Source organism: Rhineura floridana, chromosome 2, assembly GCF_030035675.1.
Source record: "Rhineura floridana isolate rRhiFlo1 chromosome 2, rRhiFlo1.hap2, whole genome shotgun sequence".
In the NCBI taxonomy this organism is placed as follows: domain Eukaryota; kingdom Metazoa; phylum Chordata; class Lepidosauria; order Squamata; family Rhineuridae; genus Rhineura; species Rhineura floridana.
Window position 1 is genome coordinate 99,422,498 of NC_084481.1, and position 26,042 is coordinate 99,448,539.

Below are 26,042 nucleotides of genomic sequence, written 5' to 3' on the forward strand. Positions count from 1 at the left end.
TTGCAATGCACGTCACCAGCCAAGTAATATAAAATGTATATACTAGGGCAAGTGTACATAGAAATGCATATATTAGTGAATACAACTGTTCTGGCTCTCAACTAGAGAAGCAGACTCAAGATTCAAAGACTGGGTTCCACACAAAGATCTGTTCCAGAAGTCAGTACACGAACACAGCATCACACCCTCTACACATGATTCAGGATACAGAAGAAGAAGTAGACTAGGCACAGCTCAGGAACAGACTAGGCATGTCTTAGGAACAGACTAGGCATGTGGAGGGAACAGCAGATGTTGTTGCAACCACCTTATCACATCCAGCCACTCTAAATATAAAAGAGGTGGGTGGGCACTATACTTGCAGCTAGGGTTGCCAGGCTCAGGGCCTGATCCTGATCCTGTATCTTTAGGAGAAGAGAAAGTCAGCCAAGTGCAGGTGTTCTTGCAACACTGTAATGGGAAAAACCACAAGGTGGAATTCTCCCTTTTCCCTGCACAACTTTTAAAGATACAGAAGACCTCTTGGAGGCCGGGCCTGGCAACCAAGAGGTCTTCTGTATCTTTAAAAGTTGTGCAGGGGGAAGGGAGAATTCCACCTTGTCTCTTCTGGATTTCTGGCTTGGCACGTAAGCTTGGAATGGCCCCTGCCCTTATCTTGCTTCCTCCTTGCTAGCCTAGCAGATTTATAGCCAGGCTGCCGGCTGAGGACTTACGGCCTGGCAATTACCAAGGAATCTCCAGCCCTACCTGCACCCCCACCGACACTGCTGTCTCAGTGAAAAGCTGACACCACCTACCTTTCTCTCTGTTGAATCTCAACTGCTCTGTTTTGGTTGGAACAGATTTACCTGTTTTTATAATTGTAATTGTTTTGCCTGCCCCTTCAGAAAGCTGTATTCAGTTCTTCATTGGGGGACATTTTAAATACAAATACAAAGAATAGGAAGCTACTGTGTGGTTTACAAATCCTTCACGGTGCCCTAAACTGCTTCAGATTGGTCTTTAGATTGACATTTCCTGTGATGAAAACCTCAATGCCGTTTGAATTCAGGCTTCTTGCAAATAGGTATTTTGCTTCAAACTGACTGGGTGTGACTCTCTTCATTAGACTGTTTGCCTTTTTAAAAGACTTCTGCTTTTTGCTAGCCTAATTCATTGTGTCTTTCAGGTGAAATGCTGTGTGGGAATGAACATCACAAGTGCTATAATTGCATTAATTGGCATCATTCTATGTTTAACGGAACTGGTTATAAATAAACTTAATCCGGCTTTTGGGGAAGAGAATTTGCACCATGTAAGTGAACCAATTCCGAGAAAAATGTTGACATTATAGGAAATGCTATCGAGAAGAACAACAAGTGAAGTTTAAAATACTTGTACCCATGTGTGCCCTTTTTGATTCATTGCTTTAATAGGGTGGCCAGGTAAAAAAGAGGAGAGGGCTCCTACGCCTTTAATAGCTGTGCAGATGAGCGAATTTCAGCTGGTGTAGCTTGCTGTGCTAGCCCTGTCCTCTTTTTCACCTAGCCACCCTAAGCTTTAAACACCTGGAATTCTGGCAAGCTCTGGAGTGGTGAGAAAATGTCTGCTCTGCCCATCTCCATCCCATTCCTCATTTGCTTTCTTTCAGTAAATAGCTAGTAGCTGAGCCACCATTAATCACCAGCTGCAGATGAAAACATTTTTCTGTTCAGTTATATCCAAGTTGCCAGGAACAATCTCCTATAGCTATCAAATGTTTTTAAATTCTTCCTAAAAGTCAAGAATGTTGGAGACACAATCATCTTACTGGGGAGGGCATTCCACAAACGGAAAGCCACCACTGAAAAGGTCCTGTCACGGGTCAACACCAACCAGGCAGCTGCCGGAGGTAGCACCACCAATAAGGCTTCACCTGTGAACCGTAGGGTCCGAGATGGTTGATACTGGGGAAGGTGCTCTTTTAGGCACTTGGGTCCCTTAACATTTAGGGCTTTATATGCTAGCACTAACATCTTGAATTGGGCCCGGTAGCTTATGGGAAGTCAGTGCAGTGCTTTCAGGACCAGTGACACATGGTCCCATTAGGCTGCTTCACTATATGGCTGGTCATTGACTGTAAACAATTAAGTAAGTAAGGCTGCTTCACTTACCAGTCTATCAGTCACATTCTGCACTAGCTGCAGCCTCCAGACCATCTTCAAGGCCAACCCTACATACAGCATATTACAGTAGTCCAAAGGATAGACAACTAAGGCCAGGCTATCCTGGTCCAGGAATGGCAGTAGCTGGTGAATCAGCCTGAGCTGGGCATAAGCATTCCAAGCCACAGAAGTCACTTGGGTATCTAGTGACAAGTTAGAATCCAGGAGTACTCTCAGGCTATGAACCTGTTCCTTCAGGGGGAGAACAACCCTTCATGGAACAGGTCATACACCAAATTCCTGGACACAGGAACCACCTACTCACAGCACTTCTATCTTATCAAGATTCATCCTCAGTTAATTGGCCCCAGTCTGCCCATCACTGCCTCTAGACACTGGTCCAATACCTTCACAGACTCTCCTGAGTCAGATGGAATGGGGAGATAGAGTTGTGTGTCATCAGCATACTGATAGCACCATGCTCCAAATCCCTGGATGACATTTCCCAAGTTTCATATAAATGTTAAATAGCATGGGAGACAGAATAAGCCCTTGTGGGACCCAATAGCCCCCAAACAATGCAACAATCTCCTAGTACTACTTTCTGGTAGTGGTCCTGCAGGTGGGAGAAGAACCACTATAATACAGTACCTCCAACTGCCACCTCCTTCAGTCGCTTCAGGTGAACACCATGGTCAATGGTTTCAAAAGCCACTGAGAGATCAAGGAGAACGAAGAGGGTTGCATTGCCTCTGTCTCTAATAAAGGTAATCAGTCAGGGCCACCAAGGCTGGAAACCAGACTGGAATGGATCTAATCTGCTTCCTCCAGGCATACCTGCAGCTAGTAGGCCACCACCCTCTCAATCACTTTGCCCAGGAAGGGAATATTTGACACAGGATGGTAGTTTTCTAAAACCTCTGGAACCAGGGAGGACCTCTTCAAGAGGTGTCGCACCACCACCTCTTTCAAGGCAGTGGGCATAACTCCCTCCCATAGTGAGGCATTGACCATTTCCTGGACCCATCCAGTCTATTCCCTCCTACTAGATTTTACCAATCACGATGGGCAGGGATTGAGAGGCCATGTAGTCAGCCTCACCACTGCAAATGTCCTGTTTACATCTTTGGGCTGCAAACAACTGAAACTGATTCCACAAGCTGTAATTCAACAGTGCACTGGGGATCTCCAACAAGCTTGAGCCAATTGTGGCATTAAGTTGAGCATAGATCCAAATAACTTTCCCCTTAAAGTGACTTGCAAGCCTCTCACAACAGGCTATTGAATGGTCAGTTGTTAACGATGCCACACTGGTCTGAACCAGCCAGTTTACTACTCTAAACAGCTCTGGGCAATTCTCTGAGGTTGCAATAAAGGCTGAGAAATATGCTCTCTGTCACTGCTGCCATGTGGTAGGAGGCCAGGCCTGGCAACCCAGAGGTCTTCTGTATCTTTAAAAGTTGTGCAGGGGGAAGGGAGAATTCCACCTTGTGGTTTTTCTCATTACAGGGTTGCAAGAACACCTGCACTTGGCTGGCTTTCTCTTCTCCTAAAAATACAGGATCAGTCTCAGGCCATGAACCTGGCAACCCTAGATTAGCACAAACGCTAATCTGAAATCCGCTCCAGTGGGATGGGAGAAACCCCAGAACAGATTTAGGAGGCACATGGGGAAAGAAGAGAGAGAGCAAACCTTGCACTGGTGGAACATTCACCTTGGTGCTTTGTTGAAACAGCCCTCCCTGTTTCAATAGCTTTACTCCCTAATAAGTGTATTTAGGACTGCGGCCATATAACGCTTAACACACATTATCTCAATTCCTCTTACAATAGTCATGTAGCATCTTTCTTATTTATTATGTATTTATCATTACAATGATATCCCACCCTCCCTCCAATCTTTGTAATGACTGAAGTGATTTGCCAGTACAGACAGGTATGAAGTAGTTGTCATCCACCCACTTCTTTGCTCTGCAGGTTACCAGCAGAATAGGTACTGGTCTCTGTGTCCTGTTCTTCTTGTTCACCATGCTGGAATTCTGCATCACTGTTTTGACAGCACATTTTGGATGCCGGGCAACCTGCTGTAACAATGGGGTGGTAAGCGTTTGAGTACCTTGCTTAGAGTTTAAGGAGAACACACTGAAAAGCCTGAGACCATTGTATGGAGGAGATATTTATTCATGGTTAAAAATGCTGTGGAAGAAAACAAGTCTTCACTCTCTGTTTGGGTGGCAAACAATGACAGAGACAAGTTTATTTGAGCAATTGCAAGGGAAGACAGCCACAGATCAGAGAGCCCCCCCCCCTTGGGCATCTCTTCAAACAAGAGAAGATTTCTGCAAGTATATATATCTTATTGCGCTACCCAAACATTAATCCCCAAAGACAGTTAGTGCCTGATAACACACATCTGGTTGGCCGTTACTCCCTTTGCCCTTGAACATTCTGATGCATAGTTTGTGGTTTCTCATCCTCTCAGCCACACAATTTCTGTCACGTACTTCCTTTTACCAATGGCCTATTTCTTATAAGATACACAGCTCTATAGATACACTCAAGATGGCTTTTCTCTAATTAAATCATTTTCTTTTACTTCCACAATGCCTTCAGGCTACTGTGGGGTGTTCTTTCGGCTCTATTTGAATCTACTGGTATTATCTACAAAAGATGAACCTTTGCTGTATCTTGGCATAAAGGCATCTGCTCTGGGACATGGTTGGAGCTGTCTGTGCTGTTGAGGACAAAACACAGAGGCAAACACTACCAGGGTTAAGGGCAACAGGTTCCCCTCTGCTTTTTCTAAGATACCTATGCGTTGTTTAATGTTGATTGAGCAACAGATATACCTTTATTTCTAGGGATGGGGAAGAAATTAAATTCATGTTTAAAGCCAAATCTATCAAATTTGTACTTTCCAAAACAATATGAGAACTGAAACACAGCCATCCTTTGAAATTTGCCCTTATCTGAATTTTGTGATGCAGTTTGCCAACCAATGTTTACAAAACTGAATATATTAAGAGAAGGTGGGCTAAAAATGAATATATTCGTGCAAATAACATATAAGAATGCATTATATCAGGAGACATTGCTTGTAAAAATGTGTACATTAGCCAAAATTACATACAAAAATGCATTTAGTAGGGAAAATGTGCATTAAAATAGTGAAGACTTCATGATGATTTTTAAAAAAAATAATAATCACAGATTGCTGCAGAATTGTGGAGAACTGAATTTCAGATTGGAAAAAGGAGAAACTGACAGATCCTTCCACCCAAGTTTATTTCTCATTTCTTGGGAACAGTCTTCTCTAATGATTGCCCTTCTTGTGCGAGAATATAGTATTTCTTTAGCTCCCATGCTGCACTAATGATGTACACAGGGAAATGTGCTGCTTCAGATATAATTTCTGTGTGAACTAGTTCCCACAGTATTGACTACCAGCCAGGACAGACATGGTGATTACAAAATAATGGTGTTTGTAATTCTAATAGGAATTTGCCTTATGCCAAGTCAGGCCACTGGTCCATCCAGCTTGGTTTCTATGGTCTGACTGGCACTGGTTCTCCAGGATCTCAGGCAGAAAAGTCTTTTCTAGCTCTTCTCCTGTGATCCTTTTAACCAGATTGAATCTATGCTATAACCCTTCCTATTAGCTAATAGGCATTATGTAGTGACTATAGACTGTTAGACCCTGGATGCTGGTGAAAAGCATGTACAATGTGGCTAGGAGTATAACATAAATCTTCACCATTGTCTTCCAATTATCGGCTATCATACCATATTTAAGAGTCCAACATAATCAAACCAGCAGAGGCTCCAGCAATAAGGATCCTTTGTATTTTTCTATCATGTCTCATTCAGCCTTGGAGGCAGGGACAAAATGCTTATGATAGTAAAGGGGTTGTGGTATCAGCTGCACTGGAGTTCAGCTACAGAGAAATTTAGGGCAATTCCTTTGATAGCGGTGGTTGCAGTAGCATAGAAAAATGCCACCATAATAACAAGGGTGATTGTGATGATAATGAAAATATGTACAGTTAGGTTGTGTGTGTGTATTTCAGACCATGACTTTCATGCAATACACTGTCGTCAGAGGTGGTGCGAGTGCAACTGAAGGCAATTCTGCTCCTCCATCTGATTACGCTGCACTTTCTCCCAGACAAGAGGCTCAATAAAGAACCCAAGAGAAAAGTTATAAAAGTTATCACATCCAGCAATCCTGGAAGTAAATCATTATCAATGTCTTAACCTTTTTTTCATATTTATCTGTCCATCCAGGCTATGTGCTATGGCTGCAACTTTTCATAGATTATTCCATTTGATAAATGAGCTAACGTCAGGGCCTAAAATCTTTTCTGAAATCACCACAGAAGTGGGAGGGGGGTTGCATACCAGATTTTTTTTTTTTTTTTTTTTAATAATTTTTATTCAAATTTTTCCAAAAACAAACAAAACAAAGTCAAAAAGACATAACAATACATCAACAAAAAAATGAAAATAAAATAGTTGACTTCCGATTTGTCGCAGATCAGCTATAAGTATATAATATACATCAAACCTGTCCCTTAATGTATACATACAGAGTCCCTTTTCTCCATAGGCTGTCTTAATTAATCGTCAAATCCCAGTATCATCATTTTATTTTGATCTTTCAACAAAAAGTCTAAGAGAGGTTTCCATTCCTTAAGAAATGTATCTGTCGATTTTTCTCTAAGTAAACATGTCAATTTATCCATTTCTACTAAGTCCATTAATTTCAATAACCATTCTTCCATTGTTGGTGTTGATTCCATTTTCCACTTTTGTGCATATAATAATCTTGCTGCCGTAATCATATATAATATTATTCTTCCATATTTCTTTTCTATTTGTTTATCCATAAAACCCAATAAAAAAAATTCTGGTTTTGACCGAATATTTATCTTTAGAATTTTTTGCATCTTCCTACCTATCTGTGCCCAAAATAATTTCGCCTTTTTACATGACCACCACATATGATAAAAAGATCCTTCTTGTTGTTTACATTTCCAACAAACATTAGAGACATTACTATACATTTTTGACAGCTTTTCTGGAGTCATGTACCAACGGTACATCATTTTATAAAAATTTTCTTTAAGATTATAACATAATGTAAATTTCAAGCCTTTTTTCCACATATTTTCCCATTGATCCATTTGTATGTTATGACCAAAATTTTTTGCCCACTTTACCATGCACTCTTTTACTTGTTCTTCCTCCATATCCATTTTCAATAAAAGTTTATACATTTTTGCAATTATGTTTTCATCATTTGTACACAAACCTATTTCAAAATCAGATTTATTTATTTCAAACCCATACATTTTCTTGTCCATTTTATATCTTTCTAACAATTGTAAATAGGCAAACCAATGAAAACTATATCCTTCCTTTATCAATTGTTCTCTCTCTTTCATTATGTATTCTCCATGTACATTTTCTAATAATTCTTGATAAGTTAACCATTTCTCTTTTCCAGACATTTCTCTTCTATAAAAAGCTTCTTGACTTGAGACACATAATGGTATTTTCGAATAAAACCTTGGTTTGTATCTATTCCATATTTTCAACAGAGGACGTCTTATAAAATGATTATTAAAGTCTACATTTACTTTTACTTTGTCATACCATAGATATCCATGCCATCCCCACTTCAGATTGTGGCCCTCCAAATCCAATAGTCTTTTATTCCTCAATAAGATCCATTCCTTTATCCAGACTAAACAGCAGGCAGCAAAATAAAGTCTCAAATTTGGTAATCCCAGTCCTCCTCTTTCTTTAGCGTCTTGAAGTAATTTAAATTTAACTCTTGGTTTTTTTCCTTGCCATACAAATTTAGAAATATCTTTTTGCCATTGTTTAAAAGGTAAATCAGAGGATATTACAGGTATTGTTTGAAACAAAAACATCATTCTCGGTAATACATTCATTTTTATCACAGATATTCTACCCATTAATGACAGTTGTAGTTTATCCCATCTTAGCAAGTCTTTCTTAATCTCTGTCCATAATTTTTCGTAATTATTGTGAAACAACTTTGAGTTTTTATTTGTCATGATGATGCCTAGATATTTCAACTTTTTTTTCCCTATTGTAAAATCTGTCTTGTCCATTAACTCTTTCTGTTCCCTTAAAGTTAAATTTTTCACCAACATCTTTGTTTTTTGATTGTTGATCTTAAATCCTGCTAAAGGTCCAAATTCTTTTAATTTGTCCATCAGTATATGAATTCCTTCCAAAGGGTTTTCTAGTACAATTATCAAATCATCAGCAAATGCTCTCAATTTATATTCTTCTTTTTTTATTTTTAATCCCGAAATCCTTTTATCTTGCCTTATATCTCTAAGCAACACTTCTAAAACCAAAATAAATAAAAGGGGAGATAATGGACATCCCTGTCTTGTACCCTTTTGTATTTCACATGAGTCCGTTAAGTCTCCATTAACAATTATCTGGGCCTTCTGTGATGTATAAATCGATCTAATCCATTTTATAAAGTTGTCTCCAAAGTCCATTTGCTCCAAAACCTGGAACATAAATTTCCAATTCAAATTATCAAATGCTTTTTCAGCATCTAAAAAAATCAGAGCTGCTTGTTTATCATTTCGTTGTTCTAAATATTCCAACACATTCAAAACATTCCTGACGTTGTCACGTAATTGTCTTTTAGGTAAAAACCCTGATTGATCTTCCTGAATAAATTGTTGCAATATTATTTTCAATCTTTCAGCCAAAATCATTGTAAAAATTTTATAGTCATTGTTCAGTAGAGATATTGGCCGATAATTTTTTGTTTTAGTTAAATCTTGGTCCTCTTTAGGTATTAATGTTATATTAGCATTTTTCCAACTATCCGGTATCTTTCCCTCTTGCAAAATAGAATTCATTGTAGACTGTAAAGGTAGCAGGAGTTCTTCCTCCAAACATTTATAATACATTGCAGATAGCCCATCTGGTCCTGGTGCCTTTCCTAATTTAATTTTATTTATAGCTTCAGATATCTCTCTTGACGTAATAGGGCCATTAATAACTTGTCTCTGAAAATCTGTAATTTTAGGCAAATTCTGTTTAAATAAATACTCTTCTATTTTTTCAGATGGAATTTCTTGACACTTATACAATGTTGAGTAATATTGATGAAAAATCTTTTTAATTTTTACATTGTCTGTCAGCGTCTCATCTCCTTCTTGTATCTTTAAAATAATATTTTTTTGACGTTCTTTTCTTAATTTATATGCTAACCATTTCCCAGGTTTATTTGCAAATTCAAAAGTCCTTTGTTTAGCAAAATTTAATTTCCTTTCAATTTCTCTAACTGTCAACATTGATACTTGCTTCTGTAACATTTTAATTTGATTTACAATAGAAACTTTAGCTGGATTCTTTTTCAATTCTTCCTCTTTTTGTTTTATTTCTTCCAAAATTAATTGCATTTTCTGTTGTTTCTTTTTTTTTAATTCAGAATTACATTTAATAAAGTATCCCCTCATAAATGCCTTACTTGTATCCCAAACAATATTTTCACTTGTTCCTTTATGTAAATTATATTCAAAGAACTCCTTTAATTTCTTCTTACATTCTTGTACTACTTTATCATTCTGTAATAAAGATTCATTTAGTCTCCATCTAAATCCAAGATTTTTTTTTTTTAAAGTTAATATCACAGGATTATGGTCCGAAAAAGTTTTTGGTAATATATCCATTTTAAAAATATCCTTCGCTAAAATTTTTGACATCCAAATCATATCAATCCTCGAAAATGTTTTATGTCTTTCTGAAAAATAAGTAAATTCCTTTGCATTATCATTTATATATCTCCAGGTATCCACCAATTCTAGATGTTCCATGAGTTCAAAACAAATCTTCGGTAATTTACCTTGTGTCTCTTTGATATTTTTTTCAGAAAGCCTATCAATTTTTGGTGAGATTACCCCATTCCAGTCACCCATGACACACCAATGCTCATATGAAAACTCTGACAATTTTTCCATAAGTCCTGTATAAAACCTTGTTTTATCTTCATTGGGGGCATAAATACCCACTATCAAAATGTTTGTACCTTGTAAAGTAATTTCAACCCCCACAAATCTACCACTATCGTCCAATAATACCAATTTAGGAAGCAATTGTGGGTTAATATAGAGAACAACTCCATTTTTTTTTTTTGGTCCAGCTGAAATAAATTCTTCACCCAAATTTTTACAAATCAAATATTTAGAATCTTTCTTCTGAATATGAGTTTCTTGTAGACAAATTATATCCAATTTTAATTTTTTCAAATAATGAAACACTTTCTTTCTCTTCTGCGCCGTGTTGGCTCCATTTATATTCCAAGTTAGGTATTTGTAATCCATCGTTAAGCGTGTATTTTAAAATTTGCCTGATGCTCCTTTTGATCCATCATCTTCCTTCCCCTCCTCTGCGTATCCTTGTTGACTTTGTTTCCCAGGAACTGTATCCATATCTTTGAGTTTATCTTCTTCCATATCTTTTGAAGCTTTTCTCAAGAAGTCCCTTGCTTTTTGAACAGTATTCAATCTATATTTCTGTTGTCTGAATGTAAAAATCACTCCTTCTGGAACGTCCCACCTAAATTGAATTTTGCATTGCTTAAGTTTTTCTGTAAGGAAAGCATATTCTTTTCTCTTACGTAAAAGTCTAATAGGAATTTCCTTCATCACCAGTATTTCCTTACCGTCAATTTTAAAGGTATATTTAAAGTGTTGCTGTAAAACCATATCTCTGGTCGTTTTCTTTACGAAGTGAACAAGCACATCTCTTGGAATTTTTTTCATTGTTGCATATCTGGAGTTAATTCTATAAACTTTGTCTATTTCAAATTCCATCCTATCTTCATTCAAGTCCAGAAATTTTACTAAAGCATTAACAATTTTGTCTCTAATGTCTTCACCTGTTTCCTCAGGGATTGCACGGAATCTCAAACAATGCTCTTTATTTCTCATTTCAGTCATAGCTAAATAGTCCAAATTTTTTTCTAGTTCCAGATTTAGTATATCTGTTCTATTCTCCAAGGTTTGTACCTTTTCTTTAGTATTTTTTGCATCCTCCTTTATTTGCCCAATTGTCCCTTTAATCTCATCCACTTGTGTTTTAATATAGTCTTTTATATCTGTCAATTCAATTTTCATTTCCTGTTTAATTTCCTGTTTTATAGCATTAATCCCTTCCATTATTTTTTGAAACATTTCTGGGGGTATATCCTCTTCCTGTGTATCAATAGAACCTCTTCGCCCCTGGGCCTTAGTTGTTTTTTTAGTTGTCATTTTCAAAAAGAGGCCTTTAATTTCTAAAATTAATCACTGTTTCAGAACCTAAGGGCAGTCTATTTCTTCTTTTTTTCCCTCCACCAAAAAGAAGAGTTAATATTCCAGGCCTGTAATTGGAATCCAGCCAGCACAGCACAGTCCTTATCTGCATCCAAGAATGCAAAACAATTCTGGTTGCCAAGACTAAACAATTAGTAGCATATACGAGCAGCGGATTCATCCAACAAGAAATAGTCCAAAGAGAAAAATAGTCCAAAATATAATAATTACCTCTCATCCGTTTTTAAACTTTAAAAGTCCAAATTCAAGCCAGCTTTTTGTCGTAGAAAAGTAAATAAGTTGTTTATATTTTCTTTCTTCCTTAATTATATTTAAAAGAGAAAAAGTATGACTCACCCAGGTTTCTCAATTGCTGATTCATAAACAAATCCCTTTTATTGCAGTAATTTAAGCCAAATGATAAGGTTTAGGCAGAAGTGGGCTCGCTGGTTAAGAACGTTTTTTTTTAAGAAAAGAAAAAACGCTTCGCTTCATTCCAGTCCAGCTTGCGTGAAAATCCTGACTCCGTCTTCAGCCGATCGGCTTGCCTTCTTATCTCAGGAATTTCCTGATCAATTCCAGCCGCCGACAGCTCAACGAAGTCTTGTGGAAGATCTGATCGGTTCTCCTGTACCTTGGAGAACATTTAAGCCAGTCCAAGATTCCTCTTGGCTGACTTTTAACCTGAAAAAAGCTTCCTCTGAGGCAGAGCTCCCTCAGAGACAACCACCAGCCAGCACCACTTCCCGGAAGTTGCATACCAGATTTGATGAGCTCATCCTCCTTATATTTAGTCTCAAGTTGAGACTACTCTGTTCTGACATGGATCTTTCTTTGGGTTCCCTTCAGCCCTCCACACCATACCTTTTTTGTTCAAACTCATCAAAGCCAATGGGCAGCAGCATGGAGAGCTCCAAAGGAACTTCAGCCACCATTAGGCATTAGACATTGCTGTCAATGCAGATTGCTGTCAATTTGCCACTGACAATGGAGAATGCAGTTCTTATGATGTTGCCATTACAAAGGCCCTGTTACCTATGGAGCCCTCCACACCATATAGCAGCATCCAGAGCTGCTGGGACCCTACATTTCCCATGGCTCCTAACAGTCCTCAGTGCTGCAAGCCATACTCTAGGACCAACCACACCATCACATCATCCATCACAAGTACTTACCTCCACCGTCCAGGTAAATGGAGTTTTTGGGGTTTTTTTGCAGAAAGGTTTTATGTTGGGATGCAGCAATGGAGGCTTGATTCACACTAGACACTATTTAGGGCTCAGATTATGTTGTCTGAAGTACATTTTAAAAACACCTTATTCAGTTCTTCCAGACTGTTTCTGATGAGGACCATGGAAATCTTCACATCACTAATTAAAAAACTTTCAAACATTTTTAAAAGGTATCCCTGATACATCAGGTAGCAGATTTTTTTAAATGACATTTAAATATTTTTAATCCCAGTACTTTCAACATCTGTGGGTGGCAGGTGTCATGGTAAGAAGTATTTTGCTTTCACTCTCACATAGGAGACAATCAACTCTTCTAAGATTATGCTTCCTACAACATGTAGAAATTTAAATATTGTATGTATTATATAGGTTTATAGAGTAAGAAGTTTTGCCCCCCTTTAGAGTTGGAGAAAAGGCATTTTAAAAAAGACAAGCATTTCTGTGTGCCCACTCTCCCCTTCCAGGAAGTCTGGGCATACAGCCAAAATAGTAGTTTCTAAATCAACAAGTCTGAATTAGAACGTAAACAGCGAAGAGAATGGAAAATATCTTATCAGGATTTTCTGAATGGCTGGCAGTAACCTTACCAACTCGCCTATGAATTGATATATCTCTGGGAACATCTATGAGGATGTTTAAGAAACAGAAAATCTATGAGAATGGAAAGGTGTTTGTTTGTAAGACAGTTCCATGAGAATGTTTGTGACAAGTCTGTGGGAATGAATTTGTGAGAAAAGACTGTGGGAAAAGCAGATGATGTAGTTGTAGATCAGATGATCAGAGATGAGAGACTATAAAGAGAGATCACAAATGCAGTTGTTTACCAGTCTAATGGACTGGTCATGCTGCTGTCAGTTTGCCTAATTGCTGCTTTATTCTGAGTTTTGTGTAGTGTGATTAATTCTGATTTATTCATTTACTGGTTTAGACCAGACTACGTATGCTCATATGTACTCATATAGAAATGTGTAGTCAATAAAAAGCATAAACTCCTTCAGCTGTGGAACTCCATTCTTTTTTATCCTAATTTCTACCTAGTCCTGAGAGATTTCTGGTGGGAGTTTGCTCTTAAAGTCTGTCTGTATTAGATTTACTGCTGAGGCACAGCACAAGTCTAGGAGAGTGTGGTTGCTTCGTACAAGGACTCTATAGAGCCTTAGGCTGAAAGGACAAATGAAGAACCCTTGAATCTGTGGGTAGGCACAAAGAGGTAGTTCAAACTATTTCAATGTGTATGCATCACCTAAAACAAAGAGATGTTTTCCCTACAGAACTATTATTTTATTCATATGCAAAGTATATAATTGAATTAATTGAATAATTGATAAGTGAATTAATCATATTGGAGCCCTATTGCATGCTCATAAATTTTTTTCTCTAGCCAGCTTTGTCAGTAAAATGTTGAAATGGAGTTTCTGCTTTGTCTGATGTGTTTATTTGCTAAAGTGTAAAACTGGTGTACACGTTACAAAAGGTGTACAAAACTGTTGATGCAGATTTTGTCACTGATATTCACCCTGCTCTTTATAAAGCTGAGTAAAAAAGAATGGTAATACTAAGCTGACGAATAAAATGGAATTAGACATCCCTCCATGGTATCAGTTAGGGATGTGCAAACATTGCTTCAATCTGTTCAGATATTCATTTGTACTTTCAGCTGGTATTTTCTGTTCTGCTGCAATTGGTTTATTTTGCACATCTGTGTTCCATTTTATTGTTCACTGATATGGAAATATATGTATTTTTAATATAGCACACATAATAGACTTCAATATCTCAGCCATCAACAGTTATCTGCAAATCACTTATCTTCCCTGTGTGTTCCCTTTCAAAATGAATGAATTTCTAGAGCAGTAACTCTGTCAGTCTTTTGCAACAAAAACAAGCCTTGTGACAACCTAGAGACAAAGGGTGCAATCCAATACATACTTACCTGGAAGTAAATCCCATTGAACCTAATGGAGCTTACTTCTGAGTAGACATTATTAGATTGAAGCCAAAGTTAATGACGTGGCTAATGGCCCATCACAAAGCCATCTATGGCTGTAATCCTAACTCTGTTTTCTGAGATCTACGTCCCATTGAATTCAATGGGGCTTACCCCCAGGTAAGTGGTTAGAATTGCAGCCACTTTCACTGCCTTGATGTCACAATTCTATATAAATTTGTTACCCTCTATTGTTTCCCTCATCAGGGAGGGATAGTTTGGTTAGTTATAAGTCAAGAAAACTAAAGGGAAAGGGAAGGAAAGGAATCATAAATTTAATTTTACTTTTAAAACTAGAATTTAGGGGTGTGGAAAATGGGTATCAAAAGAGATAATTTCATGTGAAAAGAACAATAATATGTGATGGAGTCCGTTGGTTTTTTAAATTCATAACAAGAAGCAGCTGTGTGTGTTATGTGCCTTCAGGTCAATTTCGACTTATGGTGACCCTATGAATCAGCAACCTCCAATAGCATCTGTTGTAAACCACCCTGTACAGATCTTATAAGTTCAGGTCTGTGGCGGCTTCCTTTATGGAATCAAGCCATCTCTTGTTTGGTATTCATTCCTCTTTTTCTACTCACTTCTGTTTTTCCCACCATTATTATCTTTTCTAGCAAACATGTCTTCTCATGATGTGTCCAAAGTATGATAACCTCAGTTTCATCATTTTAGCTTCTAGTGATAGTTCCGGTCTTATTTGTTCAAACACCCAATGATTTGTCTTTCTCACGGTCCATGGTATCTGCAAAACTGTCCTCCAACACCACATTTCAAAGGAGTTGATTTTTCTCATATCTGCTTTTTTCACTGGCCAACATTCACATCCGTACATAGAGATGGGGAATACCATGATCTGAATGATCCTGACTTTAGTGTTCAGTGATACATCTTTGCATTTGATTACCTTTTCTAGTTCTCTCATAGCTGACCTCCCCAGTCCTAGCCTTCTTCTGATTTCTTGACTATTGTCTCCATTTTGGTTAATGAGTGTGCCGAGGTATTGATAATTCACTAATAGGCAAAAAACCTTGCGGTTTAAGAATGTACCTATAGCCCACAGATATTTCTATCAAATTTTAAAAAGCAGGGAGATTGGGCAGCTATAGTGAATGCACCAGGGGAGCAGGAGACCTGGCCTCCTCTCTGAGATATTGTACCGCTCTACAAAGTTGTCAAAATGCAAACACAATTTGGGTTGGTCTTTCTTAGTCCAATCCACTTCCTGTGTAGCTTGGAAGAATTTGGTAACGTGCCTCTGAGCATACGGCAAGTGGTAGCAACACCTGCAATCAGTCCAAATAATAGAAACAAGATGTGCTGTGCTGGTCTTGTTTTAGCAGCGATGAAGCAACATTATTAAGACAGTTGACATAGTTCAGATAGTCACTTTAAATATGTATGCATCAATGCATCAATTAATATGAAAATAATGTATGTTGCAAAGCAACTTGTGTATCTATTTACATAAAATGTGTGAATGATAAAAAAGGTTGGTGTGGAGAACTAAAGTGAATAGCTTTCACAACAAGAGGCCATGCCACAGTGGGTGTCAAATGGGCAGATGGAAGGAAGTTCTCTTGATAGTCCATTTTTATTGATTTCTCTGACATTCCTAGTATCAATATTTTCAGATGAGGTTTTCTGAATAAAAATCTCAAAAATCTGCAGGGCCAGTGCAGAAAAGTCATCTGAAAAGGTTGTTACACAAGGATTTTTAATGTGACATTTTTAATATCTGATTCTGATAGTTAAGATGATAAGATCGATGAATTTAAATAACCATGTCAAAAGAGGTTGGAAACAAATATTACCAATGAAATGTGGAAAGATATATTCATCACCAAAGTAGCGGTACTACCTTGTGTGAATATAGAATAAATTGTTCCCTCTTTTGAATCTGACAACCCTAATTTTACAACAAATAGATTTCAGTTAGGGTTACCAGATGTCCGGTTTTCGGTCAGATACTCCAGCTTTTGGGAGTCCTCTCTGGGTCTCCGGGTGAGTCAGCTTAATCTTCGGACTCTCAGCTTTCATTTTAAAAAAAATAAGTTTCTAGGTGGTCTGAGTCTCGAGATATACACCAAAACGTCAACCCCGCCCCCAGCAACTTTGCTGGCTGCTCTAACCCCACCCTTTCAGGTTTGTAGCCAGTAAGTGAAGTCAGGGTTGTGATTGAAAGGGGATTCCTGGGCCTCCAGGCAGTCCATAGACTCCATCGCCAAGGTAGAAAACTATTTTTTTTTCCTGTGTAAGTACCAAGTCTTTTTTTCTCTTGTGTTCACAAGTCAAAGAAGTTTAAATTTCCCTGGACTATTGAAGATGGCAGAGAATTCAATGCATTCAATAGGACTTACTTTTGAGTAGACACGGTTAAGATTGTACTGTAAATTAATGGGACTTTTGAGTGAATATAGTAAAGAACTGTGTTTGTACTGTAAATCTTTCTCACCGCCTCCAATCCTGTTTTCAAAGCAATTAGGCAGGGTTTGCATAGATATCACTGCTTTTATTATGTAGGAAACTAATACTGATTTTATTTCCCCCCCAAAAAATGTTCTGCAATGACCAACTCATTTGGACAATAAGGTGTGTATGTATTTTTACATCTCCAATGTGTGTGTGTGTGTGTGTATGGAGTCTTCCCAACAACACTATGAGGTAGGATTGCTGATTGGAAACTAAGGCAGCTCACAACAAGAAACAAATCCCTTTAAAATCCAATAACTATAAAAACAAGTATAAACACTTTCAAAATAGCTTAAAGTGGCATGATTCTGAATTTTGGGTTGGGTGAGTGTTCCTTATCACTTGAGGCTGCAGTTATATGCATGCTTCCCTGTTTGAGTAAGCCCCATATAATACATTGGGACTTGCTTCTGAGTTAACAAACATAGGATTGCATTACAAATATCTTTACAGGTTGTGTAAATAATAAACATCTTTGACAGTCATGCTTATATAAATATTTCTTCATTTAAAGCACATGACTTCCCCTAAATAATCCTGGGAAGTGTAGTTTCCCCCTCACAGTTATAGTTCCCACCACCCTTAACAAACTACAGTTATAGTTCTCAATTACATAACAAACTACAGTTCCCGTGATTCTGTGGTGGGATTCATGTGCTTCAAATGTGTGTTGAATGTGCTTTAAATGAATGGATCTGCCCTAAGTATGATATACATTCATTAGTGAATTGAAAAGAACAATTTTAAAAGATACTTTTTTAAACAGGGCTGTAGCTCAGTGGTAGGGCATATGCTTTGCATGCCAAGGTCCAACATTCAATCTCTGGAAAAGGCTATTGCCTGGAATCCTGGAGAGCCAATGCTAGTCCATGTCATCATGACTGAGCTAGATGGTACCAAACAGCCTGACAGGCTCCTGCTGCTGTTGTGCCTGCTTCCCTCCCACCCCAGCCGCGGTCGCCCTGGCCTCGCCTCCAACTAAGTGGCCGCTGCAGATTCCTTTGTTCTTAAAAGTGGAAAGAGACCCAAGAGCTATAATGACTCTGAAATGTATTTATGTCTTTTACTTACATTTATATACTGCTTTATTGTAAAAAACCTAAAATGGGTTTACACAAGGAATTAAAACAATAACATTATTGGCAAAAACAGTTAAAGACAGGTATTTAAAAACATTCAAAATATATAAAAAACACAATAGCTTCTACATGCTGGGATAGGCTTGCATATACAAGAATGTTTTTAGGAAGTGCTAAATGAAGGTACTGTTCAACCTTGAACTTGGCCTGGTAGCAAATTGGCAACCAGTGCAGATTTCGCAGCAGAGGTCTGGCTGCTAAGATTTTTTTAGTTTTCATTTTTGGTTAGGAATCCTGACTGGTTGTGGGATGCTGAGTTTTCTGCCTTACTCATAGGAATTTTGTTGTGGTTGATATGGTATTGCATTTAGGAAATCATAACTCTTTTATTTTTATTTTTCCGTTTGCATTTCATTTACCTTTAACCTCACTCCCTTACATCCATAGAACAGTGATTCCTACCTGGGGGCCGTGGCCCCCAAGGGGGTCACAAACCAGTAAGAAGGGGGCCACGAACAAGAGTGCAGACTGCAGAGGAAATGCCACTGCTGCCACCACCACAAGTACGGAGGCGGGGAGGACAGAGCCTGCCTGCCTGCCTACTAGCCATGACAGCACCACTGTGAGTGCTGAACAGAGGGGGAGGGGGAGGGGACGGGAGGCTGGGGCTGCTTCAGCTGCTTCTCCCCCACCTCTGCCGATTTAGTCCCTGAGGGAACTGCAGCCGGTGCACGTGCGCGTGTGTGCTGGGGGTAGGGCTCTGCTCTGTGGGCCTCCCGGCCAGCTTTAGCAGAGGGGGAATCTATTCCCTCCCCTCCAGGTGGGGCTTGGCTGTAGCATGCCAGTTGGCCCCTGCTTGTGTGCCGAGGGCAGACGTGACTCGGGAGTCCAAGCACTGCATTGGCAGTATTAGCAGCGGCTGCTTAGTTGAAGGCCAGGGCGACCTTGGAGGGAGTGAGAGGGAAGCAGGCGCAACAGCAGCAGGAGCCTCGGCAGCGGCCACTTAGTTGGAGGCGAGGCCAGGGCGACCGCGGCTGGGGTGGGAGGGAAGCAGGCACAACAGCAGCAGGAGCCTGGCCCGCCCTCAGCAAGGGTCCCAATTCCTGCCTTTGTCAGCAAGGCCTCTGAGCAATTCAGCAACAGAACAAGGTGCCTAATTAGAGAGTAGGTTCTTCATTCATGCTTTGGGCTGAGTGGGAAGGTGTGCACTGCAAGCTCTCTTGAATAGGAGTGATTCAGCTTGCATGCATAGTGGCTGCACAGCTTAAAATTACTGAACATGCATTCTATATCTGGTAATTTTCTGCCTGGCAGCCACTACACGTGCAATCTGGATCACTCCCATTCTAGAGTGCCTACATCGCACACTTTCCCGCCAAACACGGCATGCAGGAGGAAGCCAGCCCAGATTGAAAACCAAAGGGGCAAGGGAGTGGAGGCGAGAGTTGCCAGGTCTCCGGTTTTCTGCCGGAGTCTCTGGCAAAAGGGGGCCATCTCCGGCCTCTGGCAATACTTCATTTAAAAAGGTGGATCTCCACTTTTTCATTGGTCCCCTCAGCCACGCATGCGTGATTGACACACAGGGACCCTTCCAGCAGCAGCCCCTGCCCGCTCCCGCCACCCACAGAAGTACAGGTGAGGGTGATGGGTGGAGGCGAGCGGTGGCAGTGGAGGCCAGGCTGGGCCGGCTCCTTCTTAGCCCCGGTCCGGAGCCAGTTCCCCTGGGGCTCAGCAGTCTCTGGGTGGGGGAAAGGACGGCCAGCGGCTTCACCCCTCCTGCTGTGGGTGCCGCTGGGCAGCAGCGGCCGCGATGGGGCTCAGCAGTCTCTGGCTGGGGGGCCCATCGCGGCCGCTGCCGCCCAGCGGCACCCACAGCAGAAGGGGTGAAGCCGCCGGCCGTCCTTTCCTGAGCAGGGGAACCGGCTCCGAGGCTAAGAAGGAGCCGGCCCTGGCCGGCCTCCACTCCTGCTGAGGCTGCCAGGCCGCGTGGGCCCCGTCTCCTAGCAACCGCTGCCGAGATGGGGCCCACGTGGCCTGGCAGCCTCAGCAGGAGCCGTGGAGGGCAGGCCGGGCAGGCTCCTTCTTAGCCCTGGAGCTCCTGCTCCGGAAAGGACGGCCGGCCGCTTCACCCCTCCTGCTGTGGGCACCGCTGGGCGGCAGCGGCCACGATGGGGCTCAGCAGATCCCCATTGAGCCATGAAACTCATTAGGTGATCTAGGGCCAGTTGCTATCTCTCATCCTAATTACCTCACCCGACTGTTATAAAGATAAAATTAGGAAGAACTATGTTAGCCTCCCTAAACTCTTTGGGAGGAAGTTTTTTGTTTATTAATAACAATAATTTCCCATACCCGCATCAGCCCCCAAAGTGCAACAGATGGTGCTAATTTCTTGTTTGCAGAATCTGCCACCCATTTTTGCAGCTGTTAATAAATTTTAAGCCAGTTTGCTTCCTCTTCTCCTGACAGAATCTTTCCAACGTACCAGTCACATAAACATCCGGTTCAGCTGGCAGCAAAATACCTGAAACGGCTTCAGATTTTTTTTCCACACGAGCTGTCCAAAAATCAAATGCCGCCACAAAAAACAAAACCCTCCAAAATCCTAAGGGCATAATCTGTCCAAACTTCAGCACTGTAAAATCCTACAGTTATATTTCAGAGCCCCAATGACATCCACAAGGGTTAGAAATGCTTAACTTTTTGTCTGGATTGTGACTCATGATTTGCATCAGAGTTCGCATTGGCTTTTGAACCTGGGAGGTGTGGGATCAAAACCTTGCTTCGGCCAAGGCTTACTGGGTGGCCTTGGCATGTAAGGATACACATCTGCATAGCAGCTACTCACACTCCTGGTTTGGTGCCATGTCATTCAGCTGGAAAGAGAGGACTTCTCTCTGGGGAGAAAAGCAGGGACCTCTCCTCCCAGGACTCCCCAGTGCCAAACACGAAGAGCCAGCTCTGCAGACCTCAATATCTGCACTAGCTCTGTTCTTGCCCCCTTCAGTCACACAGAAGGGCAGCGCTGATGTATGCCATAGCCTCTGTGGACCAGCCTGCATTAGGCACGTTGCACAAGCACAGCTAGCTTCTAAAAACAAATAGTTGTACATGTGGCCTCAATTGCTACATCTTAACCTTAGTTCTCCATCTATAAAATGGGAATCTGTTTGGTCTGCTTTAGGGACAGCCAGCTCAGTGGTGCAACTAGGGTTGGACCTCAGGGCTGGAGTCCAGGGTTAACAAACACACACACACCCCTTCCACTGCCATCCGCCAGATCTAGACTCCCCCCCTCCCCTGGCTGCTTTGATCTGAAAAAGGAACAGTGAAAGAGCCTGTTCACAGATGTCCCACATCACTCCTAGTTAGCCCCCCAAGTATTCCTCCTCCAGCTGCCAAGGCACAGGGGCCTGGCTGTTGGAAACCCTGATTCAAGAGACACACCTACAGTGGGGGCTGGCCCATGAGGGCAAACTGGGCACTGCCCCTCCAACCTCATTCTGCCCTCAGCCAGCCCCCACCTGCCTGCCTTCTTACTTACAGCCAGTCAGGGACTGGCTGTGCCTGTCATTGGCTCTGGCTTCACCTATTGCTGGTTTCCCTGCTTTCTGCCCTGCCAGTCCCAATGAGCAGTAACCACCAGTGCATACCAACTTGGCACTTTACAGGTAGCCTGCTCTATAAACGGTAACACTTAGAAAGTATAAAGTACTTTACAATGTTTTATACATTACTGCCATGATACAGTAGCTATAAGATGATTGTGGGGTTTTTTCTCAATGCAGGGAGAAATCCTAATAATAGCAATTAAGGTTTGCCTTCCTTCCTTTTGAGCCACACTGTGATTTTCTTTAACTCTGTTGGGTGGTAGGTGCTGTGGAAATGCCAACTTTCCTTTTGTCTGAGACGTCACGTGATAGAGGACTCTAAGATATGTTTGTCAAATGTAAATGAACGTTTATATCAGGCACTTCACCCCCAGCTTATCTTGATGGCTCACCTATTTCTTTGAAGTGCCAAGAGATCTCGTTAGAATTGTAGTTTTTCCTAAGGGATTTATGTTTTGAGATCTACATAGTAATTGGGTTTTAGTGTTGGAGGAAATTCATTTTGCTATCCACCCTGACCACGAGAATCTGTTCAACGCTGGCTCAGGAAGCCCCCTCATTTATTTGTGAGGTCACCCACCTTTCCTGAGCATGGGAGTTTATGATGGCAAATAGGAAAGACAAAGGAAGAATGGAGACGTTGGTTTGTATGGATACGTGGAAGCTATCTTTTGAAGGCTATATTCCTTCAAATTAAGGAACTTTGGATTCTTTGCTCCCAAAGGGTTTATTCAGATGTTGTGCTCAACCATAATTTGGTTCTAGGTGAACGAGCCTTGAGACTTTCCATACTTGTGTGCAGTAATTACCTGCCTCCCAAACCTAGTGTGGGACAAACCATAGTTTGCCTTTTCATCCAAGCAGTCATTTTTTATTTTATTTTTTTATTTGTTTCATTTATAGACCGCCCATAGCGAGTGGCTCTCTGGGCGGTGTACAAAAAGGTTAAAATACAAAATATCAACAATAAAATCAGACAACAAACAATAAACACAAGCAGCAACTAAAGAAAAAAATAAAAAATAAAAAATTTAAATTATAACATAAACGCTTAAAATGCCTGGGAGCATAGCCAGGTCTTAACCTGGCGCCGAAAAGATAGAAGCGTAGGCGCCAGGCGTACTTCTTCGGGGAGGCTGTTCCACAGTTCGGGGGCCACTACTTTATCATGGTTGTGCTCACCTGTGAACCAGGATCACAAACTAGGGTGTTTTTTTGGGGGGGCGGGTATTGATCCTAGCTCAGAGGACCACTGCAAGCCATAACTTGCTGGGTTAGGGGCAAACTGTGGTGGGATGGACGGATCAGTCTTATTTCTGGTCTGTGTCAATTTCACATGTGTTCATTCATTTCTGTGTTTTTTTTAAATCCTCATGAAAATTATTATTTAAATAGTTTTTCCGCACAAAATATTTTTTAAATTTCTTGTGTACTTTGTATGATTTTGTTGTTTGCATGTTTATAATTTTGTTTAAGAAAAACAGATCTCTAAATGTATTTTCACTCAAAGTACACATTTCTAAATGTATTTTATCCTAAAGTGTGCATTTTATGAGCAAGAACTACATCACAAACTCACAGAAGTATGAAAGGGTGACTGTTCTGATCTGCACATTCATCCAGGTCAGTTCATACTGCAACTCACAACTAATGAAATCCTCAAGTATCCTTAAACTGTGGTTTGCCTCAAGCCAGTATCTTGGAATTGTGCACAGGAGGAGGGAACGTGTGATCCTGGAGGTCCTCAAAATAAATAATGAATATTAATATATTACAATACAATGTTTGTTGTTATGTGCCTTCAAGTCGATTTCGACTTGAATCAGCTATGAATCAGCGACCTCCAATAGCATCTGTTGTAAACCACTCTGTTCAGATCTTGTAAGTTCAGGTCTGTGGCTTCCTTTATGGAATCAATCCATCACTTGTTTGGCCTTCCTCTTTTTCTACTCCCTGCTGTTTTCCCCAGCATTATTGTCTTTTCTAGTGAATCATGTCTTCTCATGATGTGTCCAAAGTATGATAACCTCAGTTTCATCATTTTAGCTTCTAGTGATAGTTCTGGTTTAATTTGTTCTGAGACCCAATTATTTGTCTGTTTTGCCTAGAATGCCCTCCCTTGTCCTTAACATGGCTGCAACCATATCTACTCAAAAGTAACTCCTATTGCGTTCTATGGGGCTTAGTTCCTTAATAGGCATGCTTACAGTTGCTGCCTTCAGGGGCATCCATCTGTGCTCCCATCTAACATCTCTGCAACACTAAGCTCCTTTCTTCCAATAATGGCCTGGCCTGAGGGCACGTAAACCCTTCTTGCCAGAAGCAAGTAAGCTAGATTAAAAGTTCCCTAAAGGCGTTGAACTGTGACCTGGCAGACCAGGGTTTGAATCCCCACACAGCCATGAAGCTCACTGGGTGACCTTGGGCCAGTCACTGCCTCTCAGACTCAGAGGAAGGCAATAGTAAACCACCTCTGTCTGAATACTGCTTACCATGAAGACCCTATCTGGGATCAACTTGAAGGCAGTCCATTTCCATTTTGCATCACCCTAAGCTTGTGAGAAAGAATGACCTTGTCACTTCAGATGGACCTAGGAACACCCTATTTTAGGTAAGATTTCTATTTTACAGTAATCTCCAATCAGAGAATTTTTTTTTGAATGGTATGCTCCAAGCAACTGTGGTTGATACAATGTATCATGTTTAATGACATCACTAGGGCCCGCCCCATGATGTCACTAGGGCCCGCCCCATGACTCACTAGGGCCCGCCCCCATTTTCTCAGGTTTTTGAATGGTTCCGACCTGGCAACCCTAGTGGAGGCAGGAGCAGCTTTTCCAGAGACGCCTTTCTCCTCTCATGAAGGGGGAGCAGCCTTGGGCTCAAAAAGTCAGAAGGGATGTTTTCTTCTTCCCTCCTGGCAGGGTAGCTTCTTGAAAAGTAAGAGGAATCCCTTCTCTTGGGGGGGGGGAGAAAGGGGGGGGAGAGAAGAAGCCAAAATAGAGGAGGGTAGGTGGGTATTGGTGGGTGGGTGAGAGAGGCTGAAGGATCAGGATGGTCAAGAAAGCAAAGAGCATTAAATGTCACATTTTGATTTGTAGTAAGCAGCCAAATATTTGCTTCTGATTACTTTCTGAACAGAATGGAAAAGATAAATATATCTCCATTCCCACTCTGTATCCTCCTGAATACTGAATATTTTTCCATAACGCTTGCTCTGTGTATGTTGTGGCTTTTTTTAGGTGGAAACCACATGAGGGGAGCTTTCTCTCCTGCACCCTACTGTATCTTTTCCAGTGACATAGGGACCTTGTGAGCTACTATAATGTGCCTAACAGCTTTTGATCACTGTGCAAATATTAATTAAGATGTAATTATTAATTATAGTTTAATTGAGGCTATTTTGTCTCCAGAGGAATAAGCCTAGAGCCTTTTGCTGTCAAAATGTTTTTAATTGTTGTAAACCGCCCAGAGAGCTTCAGCTATGGGGCGGTATACAAATGCAATAAATAAATATAAATAAATAAAAGCAGGCCTCTACATAGGAAAAACATGAGGTTGTATAATATGAGGAATTCCTAAACCCTCTCCAGATAACATTACTGACTGTTCTCTCATGTAAGTCAATAACCTGGGGCTTTATTCTTCACTGGGGAGAAACTGTTGTAGTTACATTGCAGCTGCTGACAGATTTAAAGTCCCAGTGAAACTGCTGGAATCTGTGTGGGAGTTCTGCTGTCTCTGGTCTGTGTATATGATGTCTCTCTTATTGTGCGACCTCCTCAAGTGAGTTGTTTGGCATCTAATCATAATTCCAATCATAAACAACAACCCCCACTCTCTCTCTCTCTCTCTCTGTGTGTACATGTATGGGGTTGGCACATGAAGCCCCTAGTTATCTAAGTTGACTATCCTTCAAATTTTGTTATAAGTTGTTTATATTCTGTAATCTGCCCTGGGACTTTCTGGTGAAGGGCAGATAATAAATATCATATTTATTGTTGAGATGAATAAAAAATGACATTACTTAACACTTCATTATGTAAGTTTTTTTCAATTAACAGATACTAAAATTACAACAATTAGCATGTGGGGGTTACAAAAAATTTTGAGTTTAAAAAGGGGGTCCCGTACTCATAAAGGTTGGGAACCACTGCTATAGAAGCAACAACAGTGGTTCCATGC

The 26,042-nt window shown here is 40.5% G+C and overlaps 1 protein-coding gene across 1 annotated transcript in view; it reads left to right on the top strand.

Moving 5' to 3' along the window:
• Positions 1-26,042, top strand: part of LOC133377962 (uncharacterized) — a 60,101-nt gene that overhangs the window by 15,640 nt on the left and 18,419 nt on the right. Inside the window, exons 5-7 of the mRNA XM_061612749.1 lie at positions 1,169-1,294; positions 4,101-4,223; positions 6,191-6,295. Coding sequence (XP_061468733.1) covers positions 1,169-1,294; positions 4,101-4,223; positions 6,191-6,295 — 354 coding nt within the window. The remainder of the gene's footprint in view (positions 1-1,168; positions 1,295-4,100; positions 4,224-6,190; positions 6,296-26,042) is intronic.